General features: G+C 35.5%; 1 protein-coding gene across 1 annotated transcript in view; it reads left to right on the top strand.

The window, feature by feature from the left end:
* The window catches only part of txndc16 (thioredoxin domain containing 16), a 34,247-nt gene extending 21,734 nt beyond the window's left edge, over positions 1-12,513 (top strand). The window contains exon 19 of the mRNA XM_051132573.1: positions 11,027-12,513. Coding sequence (XP_050988530.1) covers positions 11,027-11,247 — 221 coding nt within the window. The 3' untranslated portion in view covers positions 11,248-12,513. The remainder of the gene's footprint in view (positions 1-11,026) is intronic.
* The last annotated feature ends 214 nt before the right edge of the window (positions 12,514-12,727 follow it).

The following is a 12,727-nucleotide window of genomic DNA, read 5'->3' as shown; positions in this document are numbered from 1 at the left end:
TAATGGGGCGGCAAATGTAATTATTCCCATTACACATTGATGGGTTTGTCCTCTTTCTGTGCGACCAGAGAAAGTATTCACTCTCGAAACACAAAGTTCTGCTTTTAATTTCACATTTCACATGGAAACTTTGCATAATGAGCAGCAGTGTCCCTCTGTGTTATCACCACATTAAAATTATGCCAGTTTAGATGTTCCAAAAAAGACTTTTCCCCATTGTGCTCATGAGAGCGATGAGTAACATTTTCGTATCCTGTTACACCTTCATCATTTCCTATCATTATAAATATAACTTTTTATATGATGTGTTCTTAATATTTACTATATTATTTGATTTCCTCCTCTGGTCACACTTTATTTCTTACTCTTAACTAATTATTAACCCTCTGGTTGTGTTCGGGTCAAATTGACCTGGAGAAGATTTTCTTTTTCGATGAAAATACGAGATAACGTTATTGCATTGGACGCAAACTTGCTGACTTCGTTCACACAGGGCATAAATACTTCTCAGATTTTTTTTGGAGTTTTCGTTATTTTTTGTGGGGTTTATTTCACCTAGATTTATAAGCAATTTATATGGCCGGCCATTTTTGTGACTTTTGTGCAATTTTGTACAAAATGAAAGCATTTAAAAGCAAACTTCCTGAATAAACATTAAAGCACACCAGTGTGAGAAACAATGCAAATTTTCATAATTTTTTTTTTATCTCAAAAAATGAGGTGCCTACTTTCAGATAAATGAGGCCTACGATTAACCAGATGCAAATAGAAACACAAAACCAGTCCTAAATGAAAGAAAACAAGTTGACAAAAAGGTTGAATTCAATATTTGGTGATAATAAAGCAGAATGAGAGATTCATAAGCAATTGTTATGACTGGGCTCCAAAATTTTCATGCTTTTTTTTTTTGTTTTGTTTTGTTTTTTGTTTTTAATCTCATATTGTGAAAATTATTCATTTTTTTTTTTTTTTTTTTTTTTTTTTTCACTAAAAAAATGAGGTGCCTACTTTGGGATAAATGAGGCCTACGATTAACCAGATGCAAATAGAAACACAAATCCAGTCCTAAATGAAAGAAAACAAGTTGACAAAAAGAGTGAATCTAATATTTGCTGATAATATAGCATAATGACAGATTTATAAGCAAAAACTCAAAAACATGAGGTGCCTACTTTTGGATAAATGAGGCCTATGATTAATGATTTATAAGCAATTTATATGGCCGGCCATTTTTGACAAGTGTGACAATTTTGTACAAAATGAAAGCATTTAAAAGCAAACTTCCTGAATAAACATTAAAGCACACCAGTGTGAGAAACAATACAAATTTTCATAATTTTTTTTTATCTCATATTGTAAAAAATGATTCATTAAAAAATGTTTTTTTTTCACTCAAAAAATGAGGTGCCTACTTTCAGATAAATGAGGCCTACGATTAACCAGATGCAAATAGAAACACAAAACCAGTCCTAAATGAAAGAAAACAAGTTGACAAAAAGGTTGAATTCAGTATTTGGTGATAATATAGCAGAATGAGAGATTTATAAGGAATTGTTATGACTGGGCTCCAAAATTTTCATACTTTTTTTTTTTTTTTTTTTAATCTCATATTGTGAAAACTATTCATATTTTTTTTTTCCACTCAAAAAATGAGGTGCCTACTTTCGGATAAATGAGGCCTACGATTAATCAGATGCAAATAGAAACACAAAACCAGTCCTAAATGAAAGAAAACAAATTGACAAGAAGATTGAATCCAATATTTGGTGATAATATACCAAATGATAGATTTATAAGCAATTGTTTGGAGTCCCGACATTTTTGACCGGGAACACCACAAGTGTGACAGGAATCCGAACACAACCAGAGGGTTAACTAAGTTTAACTCCTAATTTGCTGCATATTAAAAGTTACTTTGTTAGTTGTTAAACTGCCTCTGTTTTTTGTTTTTTGTAGTGTTCTCTAAGGTCCACTTTTAATGTTATCAAGATTTGTACATCAAAAAAATCATAATTTAGAAGTAAAAGGCTATTTTCTGTCCTGTTTTTAACCACCCTCATCAGAACGCCCTGTTTGAATAGGCATGGTGGATTGTAGACTTGAAAGTAAACGGCCATTGCTATGATTGGCTAACAGTTTTGCATATATGAATGCTGCTGATTTAGATTAAAAATGTGTAAATTCTCAGAACATATCAAACAATCTGTAATAACAGACAAAGCAATAGTGACCACGTATTAAAAACAGTTACTTACACTTGTGAGTTGCAACATCACTGTCAGATCCAATATAGTCAGCACAACGTCGTCATTTAGTTTCAATTTTCTAAAAATCAAGCATCGAATTGTGCTTTGTAAATGAATCTGCGGTGAAATGAAGTGAACAAAGGACCAAGACTCACTGAGGCGGTCTGGAACTTCGTTAAAAATAAAGTTCATGCACTCTTTTCTAATGTTGGGATAAGAAGGAAGGCAATGCAAAGACCGTTTTTTCACAACTTTACACTGCATAGCATTTTCTTGTATTTGGAACCATCTTTATCATTTGGTTTCTGTGTTGACCTGCGTTCACCTTTCTCGTTATTGACCCACTATTACATCATAAAGTGGCACATTCCACAACCTGTCATTTTGGCAGATATACGCTGTTTTTAGGCTAACAAGAAAGTTTTGAGTTCTGGACAGGATGTTTTTCTAGTACAACAACCTCTTATATGTCAAAATATCAAAAGAATTATAATTTCTCAGTTCATGACCCCTTTAGGTTTAGAAATGGGGTTAAGGAATAGGCTCTTCATGCAGAATAAGGCATTAATATGTGCTTTATAAGTACTAATAAACACCCAATATGCTAGTAATATGAATGCTAGTTAAAGGATTAGTTCACTTCCAGAACAAAAATTTACAGATAATTTACTCACCCCCTTGTCATCCAAGATGTTCATGTCTTTCTTTATTCACTCATAAAAAAAAATTACGTTTTTTTGAGGTAAATATTTCAGGATTTTTCTCCATGTAGTGGACTTTAGTGGTGCCCGTGAGTTTGAACGCAGCTTCAAAGGGCTCTAAACACTCCCAGCCGAGGGAAAAGGGTCTTATCTAGCGAAATGATCAATTATTTTATTATTATTATTTTAATTACAATTTATGTACTTTTTAACCTCAAACGCTTGTCTCGTCTAGCTCTGTGTGAACTGGCAGTTAGGGTACGTCTAAAAACTCCCTTCTCATTTTCTCCTCCAACTTCAAAATCGTCCTACATCGCTGCAGAAGTACCAACCCAGGGTTTACAAAGTGAACATACAAAGGAGATCAAACACCCTTTACAAAAAATGGTAAAAACAGCAATGTATGACGATATTGAAGTTGGAGGAGAAAATGAGATGGGAGTTTTTAGACATACCCTAACTGTCAAGCGTTTGAAGTTAAAAAGTAGTTAAATTGTATTAAAAAAAAAAAAAAAAAAAAAAAAAAACAGATCGTTTCGTTAGATAAGACCCTTTTTCCTCAGCTGGGATCGTTTAGAGCCCTTTGAAGCTGCATTTAAACTACATTTTGGAAGTTCAAATTTGGGAACACCATAGAAGTCCATTACATGGAGAAAAATCCTGAAATGTTTTCCTCAAAAAACATAATTTCTTTACGACTGAAGAAAAAAGACATGAACATCTGAATGACAAGCAGGTGACTACATTATATGTAAATTTTTGTATCCTTGGTTTGTATCACTTTAAATGCAAAAGAGCTACTATTCCCACCCCATCTTCAGAAGAGGGTGTAGCCAGAGATAATCAATCACATTACAGCCTTGATGTCATTGATCTTCAGTTCAGAGTTGTTTGACACTCAGTCGCAGTTTACGAATACCAAAGTAATGAATGGGAAGTGCTGTAGGCTGAATCCCCCCTGTTGCAAAAAGTATGTGAATTCTCTTAAAAAACTGCATTTTTTTTGGTGTAAACTCTAAAAATAGTTCAATCCAAAAGTAATGTTTAGTGTAGAACTTGTTGAAAATTATCCAGTAGGTGGTCGATTAATTAAATGATAAGCTGTTTTTTCTAAAAAGCTGTTTATTCAGCGTAGTGAAGCCTCTCCTTCATTAACAGCCATTCAAAGAAAACGGCCTCTGGTCTCCTTTCCCAAACTGGAAGCGTTAGCTTTTAGGCCTTTTCGCTTTTTTGGCTAAAGGTTGCAGGCTTGCCTTCTATTGGCTTTGGTGTAGCTTATACATCTCTGCTTTGCAGTCGGTATAGCAACATGACTGAACGAGAGATCCAGTGTTCAGCCATACTACATACACTATATTGCCAAAAGTATTCGCTCACCCATCCAAATAATCGGAATCAGGTGTTCCAATCACTTCCATGGCCACAGGTGTATAAAATCAAGCACCTAGGAATGCAGACTGTTTTTACAAACATTTGTGAAAGAATGGGTCGCTCTCAGGAGCTCAGTGAATTCTAGCGTGGAACTGTGATAGGATGCCACCTGTGCAACAGGTCCAGTCGAGAAATTTCCTCGCTCCTAAATATTCCACAGTCAACGGTCAGCTGTATTATTAGAACGTGGAAGCATTTGGGAACGACAGCAACTCAAACAGGCCACTTAAACTGACGGAGCGGGGTCAGCGGATGCTGAGGCGCATAGTGCGAAGAGATCGCCGACTTTCTTTAGAGTCAATCGCTACAGACCTCCAAACTTCATGTGGCCTTCAGATTAGCTCAAGAACAGTGCGCAGAGAGCTTCATGGAATGGGTTTCCATGACCAAGCAGCTGCATCCAAGCCATATATCACCAAGTGTAATGCAAAGCGTTGTGCCAAGTGTAAAGTTTGGTGGAGGGGGGATTATGGTGTGGGGTTGTTTTTCAGGAGCTGGGCTTGGCCCCTTAGTTCCAGTGAAGGGAACTCTGAATGCTTCAGCATACCAAGTGTTTGTGGGAACAGTTTGGAGCTAGCCCCTTCCTCTTCCAACATGACTGTGCACCAGTGCACAAAGCAAGGTCCATAAAGACATGGATGACAGAGTCTGGTGTGGATGAACTTGACTGGCCTGCACAGAGTCCTGACCTCAACCCGATAGAACACCTTTGGGATGAATTAGAGCGGAGACTGAGAACCAGGCCTTCTCGTCCAACATCAGTATGTGACCTCACAAATGCGCTTCTGGAAGAATGGTCAAAAATTCCCATAAACGCACTCCTAAACCTTGTGGACAACCTTCGCAGAAGAGTTGAAGCTGTTGTAACTGCAAAGGGTGGACTGACGTCATATTGAACCCTATGGATTAGGAATGGGATGTCACTTAAGTTCATATGCGAGTCAAGCCAGGTGAGCGAATACTTTTGGCAATATAGTGTATGTGACCCTGGACCACAAAACCAGTCATAAGGGTTAATTTTTCGAAACTGAGTTGTATACATCATCTGAAAGCTGAATAAATAAGCTTTCCATTGATGCATGCTTTGTTAGAATAGGACAATATTTGGCAGAGATACAACTATTTGAATATGTGGAATCTGAGGGTGCAAAAAAATCAAAATATTGAGAAAAACACCTTTAAAGTTGTCCAAATGAAGCTCTTACTAATGCATATTACTAACCAAAAATTAAGTTTTTATATATTTACAGTAGGAATTTTACAAATAATCTTAATGAAACATGATCTTTACTTAATATCCTAATGATTTTTGGCATAAAAGAAACATCAATAATTTTGACCCATACAATGTATTTTTGGCTATTGCTACAAATATACCCCAGCGACTTAAGACTGGTTTTGTGGTCCAGGGTCAAATATGTGAAGCCAAACAAACCCGAAATTGGGACGAAACAGCACAATGTTACAAAGCTTGATCAATCGACCAATCTGCACAACCAACTTGACAGCACAGGGAAGGACGTATTTGCTAGCGCCACCGAACGGCCAGCATGGTGCTGATCCTATGCACACAAATACAGTTAAAGCGTTAGCTAAACACTATAACGACATGACATTCACAAAGCAGTCTGGAATGCAATGATTTGTGCAGACATAAATGTACATAACTTGCTGAGGGCGGAAACTCTGGCAATGCAGGATTGTCAATCAGCGGTCATGGGCCTAAACAATATGACATCGTATTGCTTTGAGAATCAAAAGAGCATGTCTAGTGAGACTGGTTTTGTTTAACGGCGTTTAAAAAAATGAGGAGTGGGTGGATTTTTATCATTGTAGGGTGGTTGTATTCACACGCTGCCAATACACATTTATGTCCAAACACCATGCAAAAGTGGATGTTGCGTAATAGACGCACGTTAATAGTGAGAATTGGTCTTTATAAGATAATGTATGACCTTACTACCATTCAAAAGTTTGGGGGCAGTAAGACTTTTAAACATAAAAACTATTACTATTTAAAATAACCATTTTCTATTTTAATATATTTTAAAATGTAATTTATTCCTGTGATGCAAAGCTGAATTTTCAGCATAATTTCTCCAGTCCTCAATATCGCATGATTCTGATATGCTGATTTGGTGCTGTAGAAGCATTTTAACTATTATTAATGTTGAAAACGGTCGTGCTGCTTAACATTTAGAACTTCTTTCAGTGGTTGTGTATATTATGGAGTGGAGCTGGAGTGTTACAAGGGTGATGGCTAAGTGGTTGTTTACTGATCCAAGTTGAAAGAATTTCTCTGTTATTTAACACTCTAGATATGGCTTGGGTCCCTCTTAAGTGTAAGTCTTTTTTTTTTTTTTTTTTTTTTTTTTAGTCCACCAGCTGAATCATATATCAGATTCTTGTAATTTCATGCCTCGTCAACAAACCACATGATTTAAGGTACTGGAAAATAAAACCTCTAACTGTATACCACTGTAAGTATGAGTAATATTTATAGTGATGCTGGTCTGAGCAAACACCACTAAAAATGTGTTTGGAACCAATATTGTTCTCATTTCCTAAATAATTTCCAAGGACCCAGATGTCTGTTTTTCCTGTAATTCGAGCAAGCAGCATGTTTGGTCGGTTACTATGCGTTTCGTCAGAGCGAAACAAACATTTCAGCCGGCTGATTAATCCTACCACGCCACAAACATTAATGATCGCAAGAGACTCTGCATCACTGACTTATGAGAAGAGGAGTGATATAGTCTGTCAATTTCAAGTCATCCAGTGTTTTACAGTAGATAACACATATGTTGATTCACGCTCCTAGAGCGAGATAAGAGCTGATGTTTTGCTCATAATTGCATTGATAATAATAAGAAATATTTCTTGAGCTCCAAATCAGTATATTAGAATGAGTTCTGAAGGATCATGTGACACTAAAGACTGGAGTAATGATGCTGAAAATTCAGCTTTGATCACAGGAATAAATGACATTTTAAAATATATTTAAACCGAAAACAGTTATTTGAATTGGTGATAATATTTCACAGCATTACTGTTTTCACTGTATTTTGAATCATTTGAATTTTTGAATCTGATGCTTTGACCCAAAATGTACTTTGAAGAAAAAATGTGTTTTAATTCATTTGGAACAGTTACAACAAAAAAAACAGTTACAAAAAAAAAAAAACTCTTCCCAGTTATGCTTTCCCAGTTATGCTTTTTATAGGCATCAGGGGTGCACAGGTTTTTATCGGTGTGCTGGAAAAAATTGACTGTATCCATGAAATAGTCTGCAATTTTTCTTTTGGATGGATGGAAATTCTGAGAAGATCTGCACTTATTTTCCACCTCTTCAGTGGTTTCTATACGCCTATTTCAGTGAAGACTGCAGAGCCAATATTTCATCCACCACTTTTGCTGTGTGTCAGATTGTGGTGTGGTATTGATTTCTATGACACCATAAAACTATTTAGATTTTTTTTTAATGTTTTGTTTTTGCAAAATACAGTAGAAGCAGAAATATTGTGAAATATTACAATTACAACTGTTTTCTATTTCAATATATTTTAAAGGGGTCATCGGATGCAAAACTCGCAAAAATTGCTTGAACATAAATGTGTGTTGGCAGTGTGTATACACAACCACCCTATAATGATAAAAATCCACCCAGTGGTATTTTTTTAAATCTTTATAAGTAATATCCCCTTTTTCAAATCAAGCCATACTCATACTCAAGCCACCTTGTCTATGTGACATCGTATCGACCAAGGCTGCTCCCATGATAGTTGATTGACTCAGCCGTCTTACCTTAGACCCGCCCTGAGTGAGCTATAGTCCGACCGCCATTGTTTCAACGCCAGTGCAGTTGAAGACAAGAATGGCTCCTAAGTGATTGAGGTGTTCTGTTGTTGGATGTAATAATGATCATAGCACTCATCATTTACCCCTGATATCTTAGCTGCTGAAGACGCAGAGGATTAACATTACTTTAGTTTTTAAAGGAAATGCACCTGGCGATCAACATAAATGTCTGTTTGTGCAAATCATTTGTGATCCAGCTTCACCTACAGCAGAAGTGTGTATAAGGGTTATTCATGCATCTTTGCAAATCGCCTTTCCTAATAATGTGCTACTTAGCAAGTTTCATGGCTAAATACGGTTAAAGTAAACAGTATTGCTTGTTACTCCACAGAAAAGAGGGGCGGAGCGAGCACAGCTCATTAGCATTTAAAGGCAAATGCAAAAAAATGTCTTGCTCTGAAAAGGGCTGATTTTGACAACGTAAAAAGAGTGGTTTTTACATTACCACTAAAAAATTTTACCAAATTATGTTATAGACTTCTCATTAAGAACCTAACGAATCATATCATCTTGTGCAAAATGGGCGTGCGATGACCCATTTAAAGTCATAATTAACGCAGGTGATTAATTTTTCCAGTTTAACAGTGTTAAGCTGCAGCTCTTAAATGTGATATCTGTTAATCAAAGAACAAAAGAAAAAAAGAGGAAATCATTAACTTTTGTAGCTTTAATTTAGTATTTAGTGTTTGATAACTTCTGTATATTTCCTACTTGCTGAAGGTAAATAATGGGTTTATGTGAAGATTGTTTTAAGTTCACTCAAATTGTTGTTGGGCAAGTTGTTTTCTTAGAGTTCTAATAATTTTTAAAATTGATAGCTCTCAATTATACTGTAATGTTGATAGTTTTTCATATTTTTATTATTATTTTTTTTTTAATAACATCAATAATATTGGTATCAGTGACACTCCACTTTAGTCATAAAAAATATTTAACAAATATTAAAAATATACTGTCATTATGTTGTTTCAACATGAATTTGAAGACTGAATATGAAACTATTGCAATATAAAATTAGATTTTAAAACTTTATTGTTAGGTGGGATTAATTAATTAATTAATTGATTAATTAGTGACTGACAGCACTCTTTAAAATGTGTGTGTGTGTGTGTGTGTATATATAAAAATATATATATATATATATATATATATATATATACAGTACTGTGCAAAAGTCTTAGGCCACTAGTATTTTCATCAGCTAAAAATGGTTCAAAGTCAGTTGAAGTCAGTCTTTTGCTGTAGTGTGTCAGTAGCAAATATCAGTTTACATTTATAAACATTCATTTTGCCATTAATTGTAATAATCCAGTGAGATTTTTGTGTGGAGCACAGGCTGTTGTCAGACTCCTTGTGCAAACAGAGATCTGATCTCTCCATCATTCAATCCAGTCTGTCTTAAGAAACAGAAAAAAAGGAGACGCTATAGAAGCTACAGTACTGTTAAAATTTTTAGACAGGCACATAAAATGAGGATGCTGTCAAAAACAATGTCATAAATAGATTTTCTTTATCAATGAGCTTCTATTAACTAAAATAAATTAGCATTTGATGTGACCATCCTTTGCGTTTAAAGCAGCTTTTGCCCTATGTGCACTTGTGCATAGTTTTTCCGGTAGCTTTGCAGGTAGGTTACTTGAAACATCTTGGAGATGTTGCCACAGTTCTTCTGGATTTAGTCTGTCTCAGTTTTTCTGTTTCTTCATGTCATTCCAGAGACAGACTGGATGATGGTGAGATCAGATCTCTGTGTGGAGCTCTGGCTGTTGTCAGACTCCTTGTGCAAACAAAAATCTCACTAGATTATTACAAATAATGGCAAACAGAATGTTTGGAAATGTAAACCGATATTTTTTACTGACACACTACAGCAAAGGATAGAAATAACTTTAACCATTTTTAGCTGGTGAAAATACTAGTGGCCTAAGACTTTTGCACAGTACTGTGTATATATATATATATATATATATATATATATATATATATATATATATATATATATATATATATATATATATATGTATATATGTATATGTATATGTATATATGTATATATGTATATGTATATTTTTAAATATATATATTTCTGTGAATTTTCACATGATCCTTCAGAAATCATACTAATAAGCTGATTGGCTTAATTTAAATTATTGGTAATATGTCTTTTATTCCTCTTTCTTGTTCTAGTTATGTTATTTTGTTTATATATTTTTTCAAAAGTTAAAAAAAAATCTTACTGACCGCAAACTTTTCAACAGCAGTGTATTTTGGACCAATGAAAAGTCTAGAGTAGATTTTGATCTAATTTTTGGTCCATCTAATGTTTTTTTTTTTTTGGTCTGCATGGTGAATTCAGAGTTTCTTGTAGCAATATAAAATCAAATATACTTGATATAAAAAGCAATATAAAAGCAGTATAATCAAATGACTAGCTATTATTGACTGTTTATAAATTGTTTTGTTATAGCATGCAGCTATGTGGTCTGTATGCATAACTTCCCTGTGTTTTCACAGGGATTAATAGTAGATCAGTTTACATAGTTTCCACACCAAGACATCTGGAATCATTTGTCACTCTCCATTAGTAAACTCCTCTACTTAAGATTTCCAGGTATCAAGCTTAATTTACTCCCCAAGTGCTGTTTTGTTGTCAGAAGTAGCGTCTACACAGAGTAATCGGTGTTTACTCAACAAGTTATGATAGCTGTTCTTCATCAACATCGTGGAACATGGAGTTTGACAGACGTCACAAACAACAACATTGTTTTTTTTTCTCTGCTGTTCTTTTAGGCTTGATCCCAGATGGGAAATGGGGCCCTCCTGTGCCATTCTTTGACTTTTTGGCTATAATGGACCAAGAAGCGCCGACTTACGCAGCTCAGAGGGGTCCTAAAACGAAGACTGGGGGCAGGGAAGACCACAGAGCACAGAAGCATGTGACCCCAAACCAAAGACGAACCTCACATCCATCACCAAACCCCCAAGCACCTCGCCAGCACTCTGAACTATAAAGTCATGGCACAGAAGGTTATGCAAGCAATTCACATGACTGCTTGACATCTGTTAGATTTCACATTACGTGTGACGGATGTCTTCAGTGTGATTTGCAGAAATGTGTGTGTATCAGAACGACGATATTGTACACTTTCCATCTTATTTTTCACAAATCAAATGGACTTTTCCAAATGAAATCAAGCTAGTTTACATTTCAGTACTGTAACTTTATATACACGGAATGTGATATTTAAAACCTGAAAAGGATCTACTAGAATGTATTTATTTATCCAAAGCATTTATGTAAATGTTTTTGTGACACAGTATTATTCTGATTCTTACGGTGCCTGTTTTTATATAAATACGGCGCTTCACATATGGATGACATTTGTATATTCGAACACTGCCTGTTGTTTCAGTCATGGAAGAACAGCAGCTGAGTCTTTTTTTATTTTTTTACCATATCATGCTGCTTTCATGATGGAAAGACTAACGTCAAACCTGAAAGAGGCTGGTTGATTGCGTTGTTAAAGTTAATTAGCGTCACATTTAACGAGGGAAGAACTACTTTTTAATGCGAACCAAAGTTACTAAATGAGCCCCTCATCTTTTGTGTGTTGCTGGGATCTGTATTCAGTATTTAAACCCTAATGCAGATGTTTTTGGGAACATCTTAAATACCAATTTTTTGGCAAAAAAAACATGTGTGTTTTCAAGTGCACATATATACGCTCACCCATGTGAAGGTCATTATATAAGATAAGCCTGCATGGAAACTCCGTAAGCATGCAGTCATATAGACCTCTGTTTACAGTATCTGTGCTATGTCCTCTCTTGAGCACATGACAAGTTGAGTCTTATTTGAGTGTTTTTATTTTCCAAAAGTAAGCCAGTTGGCCAAGCCTGTTGTGATTGGTATGGAGAGGAGTACTTGAGCAAGTTAGTGAGCGCTACCTGTGTTGCCAAGTCTGCGGTTGTTTCTGATGTCACCCCAGTAATGCATATTTAGCCCCTCGAATGTGAATTTACCAGGGGAACCCCCTCGAAACGCGATTGGGCTACTTTTGTATAGCAATTGGACAGGATTTTTTGTGAAAACCTGGCAACCCTGATGCACCTTTACATAAAACAGTAATATAGTGCTTCTTAAAGGAACACTCCACTTTTTTTGAAAATAGGCTCATTGTCCAACTCCCCTAGAGGTCTGGCGATAGCACTTTTAGCATAGTTTAGCATAGATCATTGAATCTGATTAGACCGATAGCATCTTGCTCAAAAATGACCATATATAATGAAGATATTTTTCCTATTTAAAACTTGACTCTTCTGTAGTTACATTGTGTACTAAGACTAGGCTGATGTGGCTAGGAACTATACTCTCATTCCGGCGTAATAATCAAGGAACTTTGCTGCCGTACCATCAGTGCAGCAGGAGCAATGATATTACGCAGCGCCTGAAAGTGACCAGCACTAAGTTTGTGTAGATGCAGAGTTGCA

This window comes from Labeo rohita, chromosome 17, assembly GCF_022985175.1.
Source record: "Labeo rohita strain BAU-BD-2019 chromosome 17, IGBB_LRoh.1.0, whole genome shotgun sequence".
Classification (NCBI taxonomy): domain Eukaryota; kingdom Metazoa; phylum Chordata; class Actinopteri; order Cypriniformes; family Cyprinidae; genus Labeo; species Labeo rohita.
The sequence above is the reverse complement of the archived record's forward strand: the minus strand, read 5'-3'. Positions and strand labels throughout refer to the sequence as shown.